General features: G+C 42.5%; 1 protein-coding gene across 3 annotated transcripts in view; it reads right to left on the reverse strand.

Moving 5' to 3' along the window:
• The window catches only part of LYSMD2 (LysM domain containing 2), a 29,500-nt gene that overhangs the window by 4,358 nt on the left and 4,926 nt on the right, over nucleotides 1–20,216 (reverse strand). Inside the window, exon 1 of one of the 3 annotated variants that reach the window (XM_045395464.3) lies at nucleotides 10,249–10,557. The exons of 1 other annotated variant lie outside the window; for it this stretch is intronic. In XM_045395464.3, coding sequence (XP_045251399.2) covers nucleotides 10,249–10,521 — 273 coding nt within the window. In that variant the 5' untranslated portion in view covers nucleotides 10,522–10,557. Of the gene's footprint in view, nucleotides 1–9,650; nucleotides 9,802–10,248; nucleotides 10,558–20,216 lie in introns of those variants that run through there. One more of the 3 variants, XM_015452831.4, reaches the window with a different exon arrangement.

Below are 20,216 nucleotides of genomic sequence, written 5' to 3' on the forward strand. Positions count from 1 at the left end.
ATTGCTAGTCTCCGGGTGCTTCACCTTCCCTTGTTGGTTCCCTCAACCATGCTCACACTCAGTGAATGTCCCTTCATTAAATTCTCTTCGGCCACATCCTCTGAGAGTGTTATCTGTATTCTGCTGGGATGCTGACAGATACATCTATCATATGGAGCACAATGGGCCATCAAGGCCAAGCAAGGGGCCTACAGAGGACTAGACAAGGTGACTGAGTCAGAGGCTGTGTGCAGTCAGGGAGTCCATAAGCAGTGAAGGGCAAGGCTCCCCTGGCTTCTGTACATACTGCTGCATAAGTGACTCACTATAACTGGTCCACAAGCTTCCTGAAGTCAGGGGCTTCACCGTCTCAATCTCAATGTCATTAGTAAGCATTTAAGATGTATGCGGTCTAGACTCTAAGATGACACATGAGATGCCAGAGTCAAGGACACCAGGGATATCCAGACACAGTTAGCATCAAGGTGGGAACCAATCTAAGGACAGGGGCAGATTTGAGTCTTGAGTTTAATACAGGATAGTACTCAGAAGCAAGGTTTCAGGGGCCATACTTTCTGGGTTCTCATCCTGGCTTTCCCATTTTCTAACCATTCCCTGTCTGTTTACTATCAGTAAAGTAAGGATAGTAATAGTTCCTTCATCTCCCTATATCATTGTAAATATTAAATGAATTAATTCATGTAAAGTATTTAGAATGACATATGGGCTGAGTGCAGAGGCTCATGCCTGTAATCCCAGCACTTTCGCAGGCCAAGGTCAGGAGTTTGAGACCAGCCTGACCAATACAGCAAAACCTCATCTCTACTTAAAAAAAAAAAAAAAAATCAGCCGGGCATGGTGGTGCATGCCTGTAATTCCAGCTACTTGGGAGCCTGAGGCATGAGAATCACTTGAACCCGGGAGGCAGACGTTGCACTGAGCCGAGATCACACCATTGTACTCCAGGAATACATACACACACACACACACACACACACACACACACACACACGGCACACAAGAAGTACTCAAAAGTGTCAGCAATTATTATCATTAAATTTAATTAAAAGTAAGAAAGCATCAGGTAAGGGCAGATTCTAACATGTAATCAGCAAATGAGAAGGAAGAAGGTAGAAATATTCTCTCACAAAATATTGTTTCTCAGCCAAGCATGGTGGCTCACTACTGTAATCCCAGCACTTTGGGAGGCCGAGGCAGGTGGATCACCTGAGGTCAGGAGTTCAAGACCAGCCTAGCCAACATGGTGAAACCCCATCTTTACTAAAAATGTAAAAATTAGCTGGGCATAATGGCAGGTGCCTGTAATCCCAGTTACTAGGGAGGCTGAGGCAGAAGAATCGCTTGAACCTGGGAGGCGGAGGTTGCAGTAAGCCAAGATTGTGCCATTGTACTCTACCCTGGGTGACAGAGTGAGACTCTGTCTCAAAAAAGAAATGGTTTCTGCCCCAAAATAAGACTATATAGGGAAAATTTCACATGGATAAGCCCAGATGAATACCATAATATATTGTCACTGCTTTGAGGTGTCACAAAAGGCTTTGAATAGGTTTTTCAAAAGGTAATGAAAATCTTAACCTGTTCTTTACAAGCTATGGCTTAGGCCAAATGTGTAGGCTCTAAACTCTGTCACCCATGAAGAAATATGAAATCAGACATGCAAAGAGCCAGGAATAAAAGCATTCCATCTAGAAAAAGGAGCAGCAAATGCCCCAGAGCAGGAAAAAAATCACATGGCTAAAGTGTAGGGCGTAATAAGCAAACTTCCAACCAGGCAGGGCCTTGGGTGCCAAGCTAAGGAATTTGGAATTTATTTTAAATGTGATGAGAAGCCACTGGACGGTGAAGGCAGGGAGTGGCATGATCTGATCATAGTTAAAGATCGCTTCCGCACCTGGATGCAGAAAATGAATTAGCAGCTGGGTGTAGAAAACGAATTAGCAGCTGGGTGCAGAAAATGGATTAGCAAGAAAGAGGCACCTGCCATAGTACAGACAACAAACTGAAAAATCCAAAATGGTGAAATGATGTTTTCTTTTGCTTTGATATGTTTTTAATTTATTTTATCTTTATTGTTTTTGAGATAGAGTCTCACTCTGTCGCCCAGGCTGGAGTGCAGTGGCACGATCTCGGCTCACTGCAACTTCTTCCTCCCAGATGAAAGCTATTCTCCTGCCTCCACTTCCTGAGTAGCTGGGATTACAGGTGCATGCCACCATGCCTGGCTAATTTTTTGTATTTTTAGTAGAGACAGGCCTTCGCCATGTTAGCCAGGATGGTCTTGATCTCCTGACCTCATGATCCACTTGCCTCGATTTCCCAAAGTGTTGGGATTACAGGCATGAGCCACCACACCCGGCCTGCTTTGGTATCTTTTATACTTCTGTCTGAACATAGATGGGTCTGCTGTTCTGGCAATTTCACTTCACATAAAGCTAAGAAAAGTCATCATCCAATCCAAGGAAGAGCTGGAAAACTCTATATAGCTTTCCTACCTACCCTCTGTTCAACATTTCCTAAGATCCAATTAATGCTGAGACTAGAAAGTGTGTCCTTTCAAACTGATGTAGGACTATCCTCTGTTTCTTAGGGATGGATGAATGGGAGTGGGGAGGTACATCAATCAATGCTTTCATTTCAAAAGTCTCCCTTAATCTAGATTGAATAGTATGACTCAGTGAAGTATAAATTTACTGTGTAGTCACTAAGAGACAGATTATAGAATAAGGAAAGTAATAGCCAAAGGGTGGTCACAAGTTCAATCATGGTGAAATTAGGTAGAACAAATGCCATCAATAACTTAAAACAACATACTGAAAATGACTCCCCAGCCAGGCGTGGTGGCTCATGCCTGTAATCCCAACACTTTCGGAGGCCAAGGCAAATGGATTGCTTGAGCCCAGGAGTTTGAGACCAGTCTGGGTAACACAATGAAACTCCATCGCTACCAAAAAGTATCCCCCAAAACATTTAGCTGGGTGTGGTGGTGCACCCCTATAGTTCCAGCTACTCGGAGGCTGAGGCAGGAGAATCGCTTGAGCCTGGGAGGTCAAGACTGTAGTTAGCCAAGATCTTGCCACTGCGCTCCAGGCCAGGTGACAGAGCAAGATCCTGTCTCAAAAAAATTTTTTTAAATAAAATAAAATACAATGATTCCCCTGTGAAGGAAATTCACAAAGCATCCTTCTAGAAGATACCTTAAGAGCAGGCTGCTGAGTAAGGTCAAGAACTCTTCCCATCTTAGACCAGCATCATCAGTCCACCTACCTAATAGTGAATGCAATTCTCAAAACTTCTTTTTCCTTCCTCTCCATTCCTTAAAAGATATAAGCTCATCCAAAAATGTTTCAGGATACATAATAACATGTACATAGCACTGTGTGGCTTGCAGAATGTTCTCACATACGCACACAGCTCTCACGTGATTATTAGTTTACAGAAAACAGACTTAAATATTAAATCATTCTCCCAAGATTCACCCCCACATCTGTCTCCTGTTACGTTCTAAGTGTTGATGGCAATGAGACCAGACCCCTCCATTGCTATGTGTTCATGAGAAAAAGGCTTTTCTTCCTTCCCCACACTGTCAAAAAAGTACATGAGATTCTATTTGTGGCAAAGGTCCAAAAAAGGCAAATCTATAGATTAGAAAGCATATTGGTGGTAGTCTAAGACTGAAGAAGGAAACAAAGAGTGAGAGGAATGGATGGGCATGGGGATCTTCTCAGGGTGATGAAACGTTCTAACATTGAATTCCAATAATGGCCTCACAACTCTGTAAATTTAAAGTCATTGAATTGTACACTTAAGATGGGTGAATTTTGTGGTATACAACCTCAATAAAGGTGTTTAAAAAAACAATGAGAATCTACAAAAACCCCGAATGACTAAAGGCTACTTTGCCATACCTCTCACTTTTAGTGGCACTATTTATAGTTATCTTCTCTTTAGCAAGGGACAGCAATCTCTATCAGCAGCAGGGGTTAAAGTTATGAACACTAAAGATTTACATGCACCTAGGTTTCTAAATCACAACGTTTATTCTCTCTAAAAATGACAATCATTTCACCTTTTCTCAGCAAGGTAACTTTTGTTAGGGGAAACGTTAAGCAACAACTTGGCTTAGCAACTAATTGGTAGAGGAAGAGAGAATCCTGGGAATAAACTGGCTAGGAAGTAACTGAGGGTACTGCAGGGTGAGGTGGCCTCTGGAGAGGGAAAAAGACAGGCAAGCTGCCTGGAGGAAGCAAAGAGAAAAAAGAAAGAGTGTATGCAAATAATAGGTCCTCCTGGCCGCCTCCTTTCCACTTTCAGTTTCTACATGGCTCTCTGGAGGTTTCTCCAGGGTTTCTGCACAAAAATTTACAGTGGCAGCCTGGAGTTGGTCAATTTCCTCCAGAGGCTTGACTTCAACTGGGAGGAGCCAGGATCACTGAAAAAGCAATAGCTAAATCAAGAATACAGAGTTAGGGAAGGAGTCTTAACGTCCCAGCGGAGATAAACACGCCCAGGGGAATGCCAGTCCAAGCAAGGTTACATCTGAGGTTTGAACTATATTTAACAGTTACTCAACCCACCCCAAATAGTTTCAGTTTCCCAGACCCACTTCCTCCAATGCCTCTTCCTCTGGCAGAGCTGCTCAAGCCTAAACTTATATGTCACTCAATGTAAAGACCCACTGCTGGTGGAGGGGAGGAGACAAACACTGAGCACCAGCAAGGGCAGCAGTCTTTTATAGATTTGAGAATGAGCCTCAAACCAAATCTTGCTGTTCAAGTCTTCAGCAGGCCGTACCTCTTCACTCAGCCCTTGCCCTGGGCCCTGACTTCCAGTGTCTGTTGGGCTCCATGGCTGGCTATTTCAAACCAGTCAAGCTTTCTTGTGGATGAAGAGTCCACATGTATGTGGAGAACTCACAACATGCCAGGCTCCAGGCTAGCCATGGAAGATACAAACATCAATCAAACAAATTTCCTGGCTTCTCAAGTAGCTAGAAGCTACTAGAAAGCAGTAGCTGAAAAACTCACCATGAATAAAAAGAGAACAACATGTATTATCTTCCAGCCCCAGCATCTAGCCCAAGGTCTCAAACCAACCAGGCTCAATAGAAGTTGGTTACGAAAATAATGAATGCCAGTTTTTAGTAGCTATCAATGACTAAAAAAGTAATGGTAGGAAAGAGTCATAATGATCATTCCTAAGTCACTAGCAAAAGAACTTGGGTCCATCAGGTGTCACACCTAGCCAGCTTCTTGAAACTCCACATTCTTCTTTCCCATCCCCAGGATGCCCAGGCCCATCTCTAGGGGAGAGACATTCAAACTAAACAGTAAACAAACAAGCAGAACATTTACAGCATATCAGCAAATCATCCAGACCCCAGCCACATCTCACCACCTCCTTCCTTCTCTACTGCTTTGGTCCGAGCTGCTATCCTCTCCCACCTGCATTATTACAAAAGCCATCATCTTATCTGGTTTCCTGGCTCGGTACTAGCTTCCCTACAAACTCTTTTTAAAGCAGCAGCCAGAGTAATCCTTTTAATGCACAAGTCAGATTATGTCACTCTTCTGCTCAAACCCCTTAAATGTATCCCAACTCAGAGAAAAAGACAAAGTCCTTACAATGGTCTTCAAGGTCCAAAGTGATCTAGTCCAACTATACCCCGTTGCATTCTAAGCACCAGCCACAGTACTCCTGGAAGGTGCCAATTATGTTCTCACCTCAAAGCCTTTGCACCATTGGTTATTCCTTCTGCCTGGAATGTTCTTCACCAGATATCTGCACAGCTCCCTCCCTCACCTCCTTCTCAGCAAGGCCTTCCCTGGCCACACCATTTTAAATTCCAGCCATCTCCACGAGCCCTCCCCAACTTCCTCTCCTGCTTGATTTTTTTTCATTATGCTTATCAATATCTGACATGAGACATTTTATTTTTCTACTTACTGTTTCCACTAACTAAAATATAAGCTCTATGAGGACACAGATTTTTATTTACTCACTAATGTATCACCAGAAAAGTAGCTCTGAGGGAAAGAAAAAAAATTGGATGAATGATAAATACTGTTAGGAAAATATGGCAGGGAAGTTGGGGAAGAGTGCTGGCGGACTGGGAAGAAAGGCTACAATTTGACATAGAGTGTGCAGAAAAGGCCTTAAGAATGAGATATTTAAGCAAAGACTTGATGGCCTTGAGGGAACAAATCACCCAGCCAGAATCAGCTCCATCATTCGCCCAGGGCCAGTGAAAAAAATGAAAATGTGAGGCCCTTGTTCACAAACTATTAAAAATTTCAAGAGATGACAGTAGAGCATTAAACCAAGTGTGAGGCCCTTCTAAGCATGGGGTCTTGTGCGACTGTGCAGGTCACATGCCCATGAAGCTGGTCCTGCATCCAGCTATTAGAGTAAGACACATGCAATGGCAAGTGCAAGAACCCTAAGGCAGAACAGTACTTTGGGAACAAGCAAAGCAGCCATGCTTGTTAAAAATACAGTCTCTGGCCAGGTGTGGTGGCTCATGCTTATAAGCCCAACACTTTGGGAGGCCAAGGTGGGTGGATCATGAGGTCAGGAGTTGAATACCAGCCTAGCTAACACAGTGAAACCCTATCTCTACTAAAAATACAAAAATTAGCCGGGTGTGGTGGCGTGTGCCTAAAGTCCCAGCTACTTGCAAGACTGAGGCAGGAGAATAGCTTGAACCCGGGAGGCAGAGGTTGCAGTGAGCCAAGATCGCGCCACTGCACTCCAGTCAGGGTGACAAAGTAAGACTCTGTCTCAAAAACAAAAACAAACAAACAAACAAAACAGAGACTCCTAGACTCCTTTTCTGGATATTCCAATCCCATAGATCCAATGTCAGCTAGGATCCTTTATTTTTAGTTTGCCCCAGGGTATTCCTGTCCTGTCCAGGCAAATTTGAGGAACATGGATCTATTCTCACATCCTGAGATGTACCCCGCTGCCAGTCCTTTAGCACCACCTCAGAAAATGGCTCCCAACTTGTTCCCCTTGTAATCCAGGGCTGGCAACCAGGTCTCCATCTTCACCCCCTTGTCAGAGTCTCTGTTCTGGGAACTTCCTTGTACCTAGAGTACGACTGGCTCTTAATCAGTCTTCCACCAAAGGACTGAAGTCCTGCCTGGACACCCAGCTGGGTGGCTGAGGCTGCCATGGAGAGATAGGCTTCCCTGAGAGTTTCTGCTCATCTATGCAAGATTGCCAGATATGGTATGTTCAGGTCAATTGTTTGCTGGACTGACTTAATTTCTAGGTGCACTGCCTTGGGTCTCTAAGCCCCCAATATCTCATTTTTGACCTTTTAAAACAATCATTTAAATATGTTGTAGATGAGCTTGCCAGTCAACACTAGAAACCTAATTTGCTCAACTTCTTTCTGTTGAGTCAGGAGAAGAAAAATATTTTTCTGCCTTTACAGCTTCCACCTTAAAATCTCACAGTGAGTAAACCTAATTAATATTTGCAGATATTAGGCCAGCGCAGTGGCTCACACCTGTAGGCCCAACACTTTGGGAGGCGGAGGTGGGTGGATTGCTTGAGTCCAGGAGTTCGAGACCAGACTGGGCAACATAATGAGACCCCATCTCTACAAAAAATACAAAAATTAGCTGGGCATGTGGCTTGGGCCTGTAGTCCCAGCTACTCAGGAGGTTGAGGTGGGAAGATCACTTGTGCAGCGGCAGTCGAGGCTGCAGTGAGCCATGTTAGCACCACTGCACTCCAGCCTGGGCAACAGAGTGAGACCCTGTCTCAAAAAAAAAAAATCTGAAGATATTAAAACAAAAATATTACTTCACTGTTACGGTAAGTATTATCACTTTCACTGATTCTATATTACCAGTGAAGGAGTCTCTAAAAATTTTTATCATCTATAAGCCAGTGCCCAAAGCAATGAGAAATACATGTAACAAACCAGTGGTCCTCAACCAGGGGTAAGTTTGCCTCCAAGAGAACATCTGGCAATGCCTGAATAGGGGTCAGGGAGTGCTACTGGCATCTAGTGGGTAGAGACCAGAGTTGCTGCTAAATATTCTACACTGCACAGGACAACCCCGTACAACAGTTATCTGGTCTATAACATCAACAGTGCTGAGGTTGGGAAACCCTGTAATGAACTATGTGTCACTATCAATTATAGTTCTTGATTCATTACACTTGTGTTTCACATCTTAAAATCAAAAGTCTTGGCTGGGCGTGGTGCCTCATGCCTGTAATCCCAGCACTTTGGGAGGCCGAGACGGGCGGATCACGAGGTCAGGAGATCGAGACCATCCTGGCTAACCCAGTGAAACCCCATCTCTACTAAAAAATACAAAAACTAGCCGGGCGAGATGGTGGGCGCCTGTAGTTCCAGCTACTCGGGAGGCTGAGGCAGGAGAATGGCGTAAACCCGGGAGGCAGAGCTTGCAGTGAGCTGAGATCCGGCCACTGCACTCCAGCCTGGGCAACAGAGCGAGACTCCGTCTCAAAAAACAAACAAACAAACAAACAAACAAAAAGTCTTTATAAAAGCAATGAAAAATCTGATTTACACTTTAATTTTAAAAAGGAGTAATGAGGTTATGAGTAACAGGATCTATATTAGACATAACAGGGATTAGAAAGCATTTGATCAAAGGTGGTGAACAGATGTATAGCAGTTATCTATAATCACCTCAAGTGAAACCACAGAGAGCTGTGGGTCATAGAGAGATTGCATGGGAAGACAGTATGGGAAAAAAACATTCTTCTGCATATCACAGATTCCTAGGTGCAGTCACTAGCCTAGTAAGGCAAGATGCCAGAAAACCAGACAGAAAAGACTGTCCTTCTTCAGTAGCCAGGATGCTGAGAGAGCTCCTGATAAGACTAGGATAAAAATAAAAATGGTTATCAAAAGTAATATCTAGAGAAGAGCAAATGCTTTATCACTGTTAATTCAAGCTGGTCTCAATGAATGATCATACTTGGAAAATATCCCTACCTCTCATCCATCTTCTCATCTGTAAAAAGATTAATTACACCTACCTCCTAGGCTTATTGTGAAAATTAAATAAGATAAAGATGAAACAAGACAAATGCAATGCCTGCCACACCGGAGGCAGTCAGCAGAGGGTAGCTACTGGTATTTCCCAACTTCACTTTCCTCCGGCTCTGACCCAAACCAGGCCCCATTAATGCACATGGAGAATTGTAGTTCTATGTTCACATTTACAGAACTCCCAAGACGGCAGAATGGGCATGATAAAGTCAATACACGACTGCACAGCAAGGTCCCTCTCAAAATATTTCAAAGAGAGAAGGACGTGATAGGTAAACACATACCAGCTTAAATATGCAAAATACATTCTCCTTCATACTGATTCTCCTTCATTCGGTAAATGGCCAGAAAGAGTTTCACTTTAAGAGAAAGATATAGATAAGATCCTCTTTCTTCCCACTGCTGTCTAAGGTACTTCGAGAAAGAACACTGAAAACTGATACAAGGCCCAAATGTTAAAAGGCCATCACATAGCTCACAGTTAATTATAAGTAATTTTAATGAAACAATTTGTTCCCTCAGGTTTCCATGTTCTTCCCAGAGGTGTAATGCAATACACCCAAGACACACACACTTATAAATTTGTAATAAACGCAGCCCTCCAGCTCACCTACACCACAGTTCTTGGCTGCTGCTTAGCGACAGGTGTCACATTCGCGGTTGCCAGTGAGCCCAGAGGGTGTAATTTCACTTCTACATAAAGAAGCATAATCGATAGCACCAGAACCACCCAGTAGGAACAACTGCACCATTCCTGACTCATCACGGAGCTTGTTTTCACAGACAACAAAATACACCTCAGCTGGGCTTTGCGTAAATATAGAGTGGAGTGATGGGGACTGCAAATCGGGTGAAAGTGGTTCCCGGGGATGCCAAAGCCCTAGTACTCTTTGGCCTCCCTCACGCGACAGATCTAGTCTGAGCCTGGGCGGGGCCCCGGGAACTGGATGCAGCTACCTAGGGAGGGAGCCCTGGCGACCCGCCCCACCGGCTGCAGGACCAGCTTGGGCGACCACTGCGGTGGCCAGCAGCGCGCGCTGAGCGAGCCCTGGGAGCCGAGTCGCCCGAAGACTCACGGCCGTCCCTGCGACTCCCTATCCCCCAAACCCCCACCCGCAGTCCCACCCTCACCCCCACCCGCACCCCGAGCCGCACCGCCTCCCGCGCGGGAGCTGCCAGCCCGGGCCGCGGCGGCGCGCCCTGCTCACCGTGACACCGTACTTGAGCGCGATGCCCTGCAGCGTATCGCCCGCGCGGACCCGGTGCTCCACATGGCGCTCGATGACGCCGGCGCCCAGCGGAGCCCGCACGCTGGCGGTGCTGCCGTACGAGCGGGTCTTGGTGCGGGCCAGGCTCAGCGACAGCTCGGCCTCCTCGGACTCGGAGCCGGAACGCGAGCGCGGCGGCGGCGAGGGGGCCGAGGGCCGCGGCGCGCGGGGGCCGCCTTCCCGCAGGGATAGTGCGGGCGAGGAATCCGCCATGGGTCCTGCCGAGGCCGCCGGGTCGGGGAGCTTGCCAAGGGGGTGGTGCCTCCTCCTCCTCCGCCGCCGCCTCTTCCTCCTCACAGGGGCTGCAGCAGGCCGTTCCGCGGGGGCGGCGGGCGGGAAGCCGAGGCGGGGAGCCGCAGGCCGGGCATGGCGGCCGCCTCCTCCTCCGCGTCCTGCCTGCCGGGGCGTCCACGGCACACGCACCCGCAAGGGGAAGAGCGAAAGCAGCTCCCACTGCGGCCTGCCGGTACCGGGGAGACCCTGCGGAGCGAGGGAGCGGGGGCGCGCTGAAGCCCGCGGCCGTGGGGGCTAAGGGAGGCCCATCTGCAGGCGTCCTCCGCCCCAGGTGGACCCCTGCTCCATGCTGATAGAGCCCCGACAGAACCCTGCCCTGGCCACGGCCAAAAAAAAAAAGCTTTGCTCTGCCTCCTTTATTTATTCCCCAGCAGGAACCAGCTCAGACCTTCAAGCTCGGCCAATGCCAAGGGTACTTCCCTCCCCCTACCCCGGTGACCTCAAAGTCCACGTCACAGAAAAACTTAAGATCATCAGACACACACAGACAGCTTCTCCAGGGCCATCTTAATAGCCGCAGAGCTCAGTCCTTTCCAAATTGCACTAGGAGGGATACTACTTCTAAGGCCTAATGGGTGGCCTCAAAATAACCCCCTAGTTGTTCGGGTTTCACACTTTGTACACTAGTGCCAATTTAAGTCCTGGCTGCCTCAAAAGCCTGGCCACATACAATTCATTCTTCTGGCTCAGTAGTTGGAATTTACTATCTGCATTCATCTTCTTTTCGTCAGTTTATTCTTTGACACCCTGAAATCGCAACTCCCTGCCCCGTATTGCTATTAATATTATAACCACCAAAGACCTCTTATCTGTACTCTTCATCTGAACACCGTCTACTTTTGAACACCCTTTCAACACACTGTACACATTTACTAGCATCTAGTGCCTGGTTTCTGTTGTATTTTGGACAGCTCTCCAAGAAGAGGTACCTTGTAGGAAGGTCCGGAGCCAGGAGGTTTGATTCGTTGGCTGAAGTTTTGGTATGTTGCTGTGCTGGACAGAGGCAAAGCTAATACTGCTCAGGAGACAAAGGATGGGACAGGAGCAAGCTTCCACATCACCATCCCACTCAAAACTCCTACAATGGCTCTCTGGGGACAACAGCATTACTAAAAACCTACATTGGCGTTCAAGCTATTATTTCTATTTTTATTATTCATTTTCTGACCATACCCCATCTATAACTTATTCTGTATACTCCACATATTCCTGCCAAACAGAGCCTCTGAAACTGGCCTCCTTGTTCCTACTTGCATACCTTGCATGTTATTCCTTCCAATAGTAACACTCTTCCAGTACCCTCTACTACATTTTTTAAATCTTTAAGTTCTGTTTCAAATGATACATCCTCCATGAGATTTTTTCCTAATTCTTCCCAATGGTCCCTTTTTCCCACCTACCCAACCGTTATTGTTTCATCTTTGAACTCCAAGAGGTTTGTATTAATACTTCTGGTTTAGTATTTAACTCTCTGTGTTTTGTGTTTGTACTTGCATGTACATGCATGAGCTTGTCTTATCTCCTCCAACAGATACATGCTCCTGGGAGGCATAACTGGGTCTTACTCATCTTTTTAGCTCCAGCAGTGCCTAGCTCAGTGGGAAAAAAAAAAAAAAAAAAAAAAAAACATAATTACAAGTGGTTGAATTGAAGTGTAGTAAAAAGATCCTGAATGCTAGTTTGGATTGTTTTAGCATAAGTCTGCCACGCATGAACTTTTCGGTGGTATCTCGTGTGTCCATTTCAGGACCCAAGAGAGAGGCAGAATCTGTCTCAATATATAGACAAGATCTGGTAATGTTTCAAGAAAGAAGTGTCTTCCTTCAAAGAGTTTACAATCTAGGAATGAGATAGCATATAATGTTTTCCACTAAGAAAAAGTTTACTGCATGAGTGAAAGTTTTTATCTGAAGATTAAAGAACTGAGCTGGCGCAGTGGCCCATTCCAGCACTTCGGGAGTCTAAGGAAAGAGGATCACTTGAGCCCAGGAGTTCAAGACCAGCTTAGGCAACATAGTGAGATCCATTTCAAAAAAAAAATACAAAAGTTAATCGGGCATGTGGCATACTCCTGTAGTTCCAGCTACCTGAGAAACTGAGATAGGAGGATCGTTTAAGCCCAGAAGGCGATCTCTGCACTAAGCAGAGATCACGCCACTGCACTCCAGCCTCGGCAACACAGGGAGACCCTGGGGTTTTTTGTTTTGGTTTGGCTTTGGGGTTTTCCTTGTTTGTTTGTTTTGAGATAGAGTCTTGCTCTGTTGCCAAGGTTGGAGTGCAGTGGTGTGATCTCAGTTGACTGCAACCTCTGCCTCCCAGGTTCAAACAATTGTCCTGCCTCAGCCTCCTGAATAGCTGGGACTACAGGTGTGCGCCACTATGCCTGGCTAATTTTTTGTCTTTTTAGTAGGGATGGGGTTTCATCATGTTGGCCAGGCTTCTCTCAAACTTCTTTTTTTTTTTTTTTTTTTTTTGTTGAGACGGAGTCTCGCTCTGCCGCCCAGGCTGGAGTGCAGTGGCCGGATCTCAGCTCACTGCAAGCTCCGCCTCCCGGGTTTTTACGCCATTCTCCTGCCTCAGCCTCCCGAGTAGCTGGGACTACAGGCGCCCGCCACCTCACCCGGCTAGTTTTTTGTATTTTGTAGTAGAGACGGGGTTTCACCGTGTTAGCCAGGATGGTCTCGAACTCCTGACCTCGTGATCCGCCCGTCTCGGCCTCCCAACTCTCAAACTTCTAACCTCGAGTGATCGATCAGCCTCGGCCTTCCAAAGTGCTGGGATTACAGGCCTAAGCCACCATGCCTGGCCCTGTTTTGTTTATTTGTTTTGTTTTGTTTTGTTTTAAAGAACTGGGTTACATGAGGTGTTATTAGATGTTCATTGTTTTCCTTCTTAAACCAGAACTTCAAAATTGTTTTAATATGTATCTACCTACAACATAGTTCATCACAATTAATGATGAAACATTAAAAGCATTTCCTTTGAAGGGAAGGGTAAGAAAAGGAAGCCTATTACTGCCTCTATTTAACATTGTTTTGAAGGTCTTTGCCAATGCAATTTTAAAAAGAAGAAAGGAAAATGAAGATTGAAAAGAAATAAACAAACTGTTGTTTACAGATAGTAGCCAATACTAAAATGTTTACAGGCAACACAGATAATGACTACATTAGAACTGCTCAAACAAGAGTTCACCAAAGTTACAAGATACAAGATCAATATACAAACATCAATTGCATGACTCAATAAGAAAATATAAGTGTGAAAAAGATGACATTCCAGATACCATCAAAAATACCTAGGAATAAATTTAACAAAATAAAATTGTTCCTGGTGGAGTAGGAGCAAAAAAAAATTTAAGGTAATAAATAAATAAAAAGATAAAAAATAAAAGAAAGAAAAGTGTGCCTTGTATGGAAAATATAAAACTTTTTTGAAGTACATAAAAGAAATATAAATAAAAGCAGAGATATACCATGTTTGTGAATGGGAAATGCAAAATAATGAAAACATCATTTTCTTTACAAAGTAATGTTAAATTCGTTATAATTCCAAACAAAATTTCTATAGGATTCTTCGAAGGGCATGACAGAGTTATCCTGAAATTCATATGAAAGATAAAGCACTAACAAGAGCCAAGGCATTCCTGAAGAAGAATTAGGAAAGAGGGTTACCGTCATAGCCATCAATACTTAAAAACTATGAGAACTAAAGCAATGTGGGACTGGTGCTGAGACAGAAAAACATAACAAAGGGACAATGAAGTAAGCCAGTAAACAGATTCAAATACATTGGAGAACTTAATCTATAACAGACATAAAGTTACGTATTCAATAAATGTTGCTGGAACAATTAGTTTTCTGTGAGAGAAGATGAATTAGATCCCTGCCTTATACTATACATCAAAATCAATTATAGATTGATTAAAGACAGAATTGGGAAAAGCAAACTTTAATGCTTTTGCAACAATATTTTTATAACCTTGGGATAGCAAAAGATTTTTTTTTTTTTTTTTTTTTTTTTTTTTTTTTTTTTTTGAGACAGGAGTCTTGCTCTGTAGCCCGGGCTGGAGTGCAGTGGCCGGATCTCAGCTCACTGCAAGCTCCGCCTCCCGGGTTTACGCCATTCTCCTGCCTCAGCCTCCGGAGTAGCTGGGACTACAGGCGCCCGCCACCTCGCCCGGCTAGTTTTTTGTATTTTTAGTAGAGACGGGGTTTCACCGTGTTAGCCAGGATGGTCTCGATCTCCTGACCTCGTGATCCGCCCGTCTCGGCCTCCCAAAGTGCTGGGATTACAGGCTTGAGCCACCGCGCCCGGCCAGCAAAAGATTTTTTAAACAAGATACCAAAATCATGTAATTCACACATGACATAATTAATCCATTTAAAGTGTATAATTCAATGCTTTTCTGCATATTTATATTACATTACTAATTTCTTGAATTGTGACAAATGTACCTGACACAAAATTCACCATTTTGACTATTTTTAAGCATACAATTCAGTAACATTAAATATATTCATGACCCGGGTGGTGGCTCTTGCCTGTTATTCCAGCACTTTGGAAGGCGAAGGCAGGTGAATTGCTTAAGGCCAGGAGTTCAAGACCAGCCTGGCCAACACTGCGAAAGCCCATTTCTACTAAAACTACAAAAATTAGCCAGGTGTGGTGGCAGGTGCCTGTAATCCCAGACACTTGGGAGGCTGAGGCACAAGAATTGCTTGAACTTGGGAGGTGGAGGTTGCAGTGACCCGAGATCACAACACTACACTCCAGGCTGGGTGACAGAGGGAGACTCTATCTCAAAAAAATAAATACACACACACACACACACACACACACACACACACACACACACACACACACATATATATATACACACACACACACATATATTCACAATGTTATGCAACTATCACCATTTCCAAAAGTTTGTCATCACTCCAAAAAGAATTTTTTTTTTTTTGAGACAGAGTCTCACTCTGTCACCCTGGCTGGAGTGCAATGGTGCAATCTCCACTCACTGCAACCTCTGCTTCCCAAGTTCAAGCAATTTTCATGCCTCAGCCTCTCAAGTAGCTGAGATTACAGGTGTGCACCACCACACCTAGCTAAAATTTGTATTTTTAGTAGAGACGGGGTTTCACCATGTTGACCAAACTGGACTTGAACTACCGACCTCAGGTCATCTACCCACCTCAGCCTCCCAAAGTGCTGGGATTCAAAAAGAAATTTTTAACCATTGAGCAATAACCACATTCCTGCCTTCCTCAGTCCCTGGTCACCTCTAAACTACTTTCGGTCTTATTAATTTGACTCTTGTAGATAGTTCATAAGTGGAAGCATACAATATTTTTCCTTTTGTGTCTGCCTTATTTTACTTAACATAATGTTTTCAAGGTTCATCCATGTTGTAACATGTATCATGTTGAGTTTTGGGGAGCTCTTTGTATATTTTGAATATAAGTCCTTTAGCAGATACGTAGTTTTTAAATAATTGTTTCCCAGTCTGTGGCTTGCCTTTTAAATCTTTTAACAGGGTCTTTCTCAGAGCAGCAGTTTTTAACTTCAGTAAAGGCCAACTTACTTGCTGGGTGCAGTGGCTCATGCCTGTAATCCCAGCACTTTAAGAGGTTGAGGCAGGAGAATTCCTTGAGGTCAGGAGTTTGACACCAGCCTGGCCAAAATAGTCATACTTTTTGGTCTCTACAAAAAAAATAGAAAGACTTAGCTAGTTGTGGTGGTATATGCCTGTAGTCTCAACTACTCACAAGGCAGAGATGGGAAGATTGCTTGAGACCAGGAGTTCGAGGCTGCAATGAGCCATGATCGCCCCACTGCACTCCAGCCTGGGGGACACAGTGAGACTCTGACTCAAAAATACATACATACATACACACATACATACATGTTTCTAACTTGAGAACTTCTATTTTGTCTTTCATGGATCATACTTTTGGTGTTGCTTATAAAAGTACAACCTAGATATTCTATGTTATTTTCTAGAAGTTTTATAGTTTTGTGTTTTATATTTACTTCTGTGATCAATGCATTTCCCCCTCCTTTTTTTGAGATGGGATCTCACTTTATTGCCCAGTCTGGTCTCAAATTCCTGGGGTCAAACCATCTTCCCACCTCAGTCTTTTGAGTAGCTGGGAGTACAAGCAAGCACCACTGCACCCAGCAGGCTGATTCATCTTGAGTTAATTTTTGTGAACAGTATAAGGTCTGTGTTTAGATTCATTGTTTTACATGTGGATGTCTAGTTATTTCAGCAACATTTGCTGAAAAGACTATTTTTTCTCTATTAAGTTGCTTTTGCTCCTTTGTCAAGAATCAGTTAACTATATTTGTGTGCGTCTATTTCTGGACATTCTGTACTGTTCCATTGATCTAACTGTCTATTGTTTCACAAATACTACAGTGTCTTTATTACTGTAGCTTTATAGTAAGTCTTAAAGTTGGGTAAGTCCTCTGAATTTGTTCTTCTTCAGTATTGCATTGGCATTTCTTTTTTTTTTTTTTTTTTTTTTTTTTTTTTTGCATTGGCATTTCTAAGCCTTTTACCTTTCCATACAAACTTTGGAATCAATTTGCCAATATCCACAAAATAACTTGTGATTTTGACTGGGATTGCATTGAATCAATAGATCAAATTGTGAAGAATTGAGCCTTCCTATCTGTGAACATGGAATACCTCTCCATTTATTCATATCTTCTTTTATTTCTCTCATCAGTTTTGTTGTTTTCCTCACATAGATATTGTATGTATACCTAAGTATTTATTTGTTTCTCTCTGTTTCCTTATTTCTTTTTTGGTGCTAATGTAAGAGACATTGCGCTTTTAATTTCAAATTCCAATTACAGGAAAGCAGTTGTTTTTTCTATAATAATCTTGTATCCTACAATCTTGTTATAATCAGTCATTTGTTCCAGAGTTTGGATTTTTTGTTTTGGGAGGGTTTTGGGGCTTTTTGGACAATTCTTTGGGATTTTCTACATAGATAATCATGTTATCTATGAACAAAGACAGTTTTATTTCTTCCTTCTCAATCCGTAGATCCCTTTTCCCCCTTATTGTCTTATTGCATCTGCTAGGACTTCCAATACAATGTTGAATAGAGGGTGGCAGGGGATACCCTTACCTTGTTTCCAATCTTGGGGGAAAAGCATCTAGCTTCTCACCATTAAATATAATGTTGGCTGTAGAGGTTTTCATAGATGTTCTTTATCAAATTGAGGAAGTACCCCTCTGTTCTCAGTTTGCTGAGGACTTTTTGGCATGAACAGATGTTGAATTATGTCAAAAGTTTTTTCTGCATCTATTGATATAATCATATGACATTTTTCCTCTTTAGCCTATTGATGCAATACATTATATTAATTAATTTTTGAATGTTGAACCAGCCTTGTTTACCTGGAATTAATCCTACTTGATTGTGGCACATAATTCTTTTTTTTTTTTTTTTTTGAGACGGAGTCTCGCTCTGTCGCCCAGGCTGGAGTGCAGTGGCCGGATCTCAGCTCACTGCAAGCATAATTCTTTTTATCAAATGTTGGATTCAATTTTTTAATATTTTGTTGAGGACTTTTACATGTATATTCATGAGAGATATTGGCCTGTAATTTTCTTTTCTTGTAATATTTTTGTCTGGTTTTGGTATTGGAGCAGTGCTGGCATTATAGAATTAGTTAAGAAGTGTTCCCTCTGCTTCTGTTTTCTGAAAGAGATTGTGGAGAATTAGTATCATTCTTCCTTAAATGTTTCATAGAATTCACCAGCTCAACCATCTGAGTTATGATAAATGAGATACAGACTAGAAAAACAACAAGAAAGTCAACAAATCCAAAAGTGTATTCTTTGAAAAGATCGACAAAATTGACAAACCTTTACCTAGACTGACCAAGAAAAAAAAAGAGAGAAGATTCAAATTACTAAAATCAGAAATAAAAAAGAGGATATTACTACTGATCTTAGAGAAATAAAAAGGATAATAAAGAATGTTATGAACAACTGTATGACAACAAATTAGATAAATAAAGTGAATGAATTCCTAGAAAGACATAAACTAACAAAACTGACTCAAGAAGAAATACACAATCTGAATAGACGTAGAACAAGCAGAGATTGAATTTGTCATTTTTAAACCTCCAACAAAGAAAAGCCAAGACCTAGATAGCTTCATTGATGATTTGTACCAAACATTTAAAGAAAAACTAATATTAATCTTTTGCAAACACTTCCAAAACATAGAAGAACACTTTCTAACTCATTTTATAGTGCCAGTATTACCTTAGTACCAAAACCAAAGACATAATAAGAAAAAAAAAAAACTATAGACTAATACTTCTTACGAATGTAGACACAAAAATTCTCAACAAAATACTAGCAAACTAAATCTTGCAACATGTAGAAAGGATTATCTACCATGACCAACTGGGATTTATCCCAGGAATTATTGGTAAATTTAACACCTGAAAATCAATGTATTACAATATATTAAAAGAATAAAGGGAAAAACAATCCAGAGGACCCTCTCAACAGACACAGAAAAACTCTTTGATGAAATCCAGCACCCTTTTGTTATAAGAACATTCAACAAAGTGGGAATAAACAGGAATTCCCTCAAACTAATAAAGGATGTTTACCAATGAACACCATCCAGAAAGTTACACACACACACACACACACAAACAAACAGAATGGGAGAAAACATTTGCAAATCACATATCTGATAAGGGACTTGTGTCTAGAACATATAAAGAACTTTTATATATCAATAGCAATAAGACAAATAGTCCAACTAAAAAATAAAATAGGCAAAGGATTTGAATAGACATTTCTCCAAAGAAGATATAAAATGGCAAGTAAGCACACGAAAACATGTTCAACATCATTAGTCATTAGGGAAATCATTACAATCACAATGAGATACTACTGCACACTCACTAGGATGGCTGTAATTTTAAAAAGGCATTAACGAGTGTTAGCGAGGATGTGGAGAAATTGGAATTTTCACCCATTGCTGGTTAGAATGTAAAATGGTGCAGCTACTTTGGAAAACAGTTTGGTGGTCCCTCAAAATGCTTCATATAAAGTTACCATATGACACAGCAATTGCACTCCTAGATATATACCCAAGAGAAATAAAAACACACTTTTACAAAAAATTGTATATGAGTGTGCATAGCAACATTATTCATAACAGCCAAAATGTGGAAGCAGTCTAAATGTCCATTAACTGATGAACAGGTGAACAAAATGTGGTCTATCCATACAATGAATTTATTTGGCCATAAAAAAGAATAAAGTACTAATATGTATTACAACATGAATGAACCCTAAAAATATTATAATTAGGGAAAGAAGCCAGTCATAAAATACAACATGTTGTATGATTCCATTTACGTGACATGTCCCAGAATAAGCAAATCTAGAGAAGACAAAAAATAAATTTGTGATTGCCAGGGTCTGGGTGTGTAGGGGGAATGAGGAGTGAGTGCTAACATGTTTGAGGTGTCTTCTGGAGTTTTGAAAACGTTCTAAAGTTATAATAGATTGGGTGATAGTTACACAACTCTGTGAATATACTAAAAACCATTGAACTGTGCATTTT

The sequence above is a fragment of the Macaca fascicularis genome, chromosome 7 (genome assembly GCF_037993035.2).
Source record: "Macaca fascicularis isolate 582-1 chromosome 7, T2T-MFA8v1.1".
Classification (NCBI taxonomy): domain Eukaryota; kingdom Metazoa; phylum Chordata; class Mammalia; order Primates; family Cercopithecidae; genus Macaca; species Macaca fascicularis.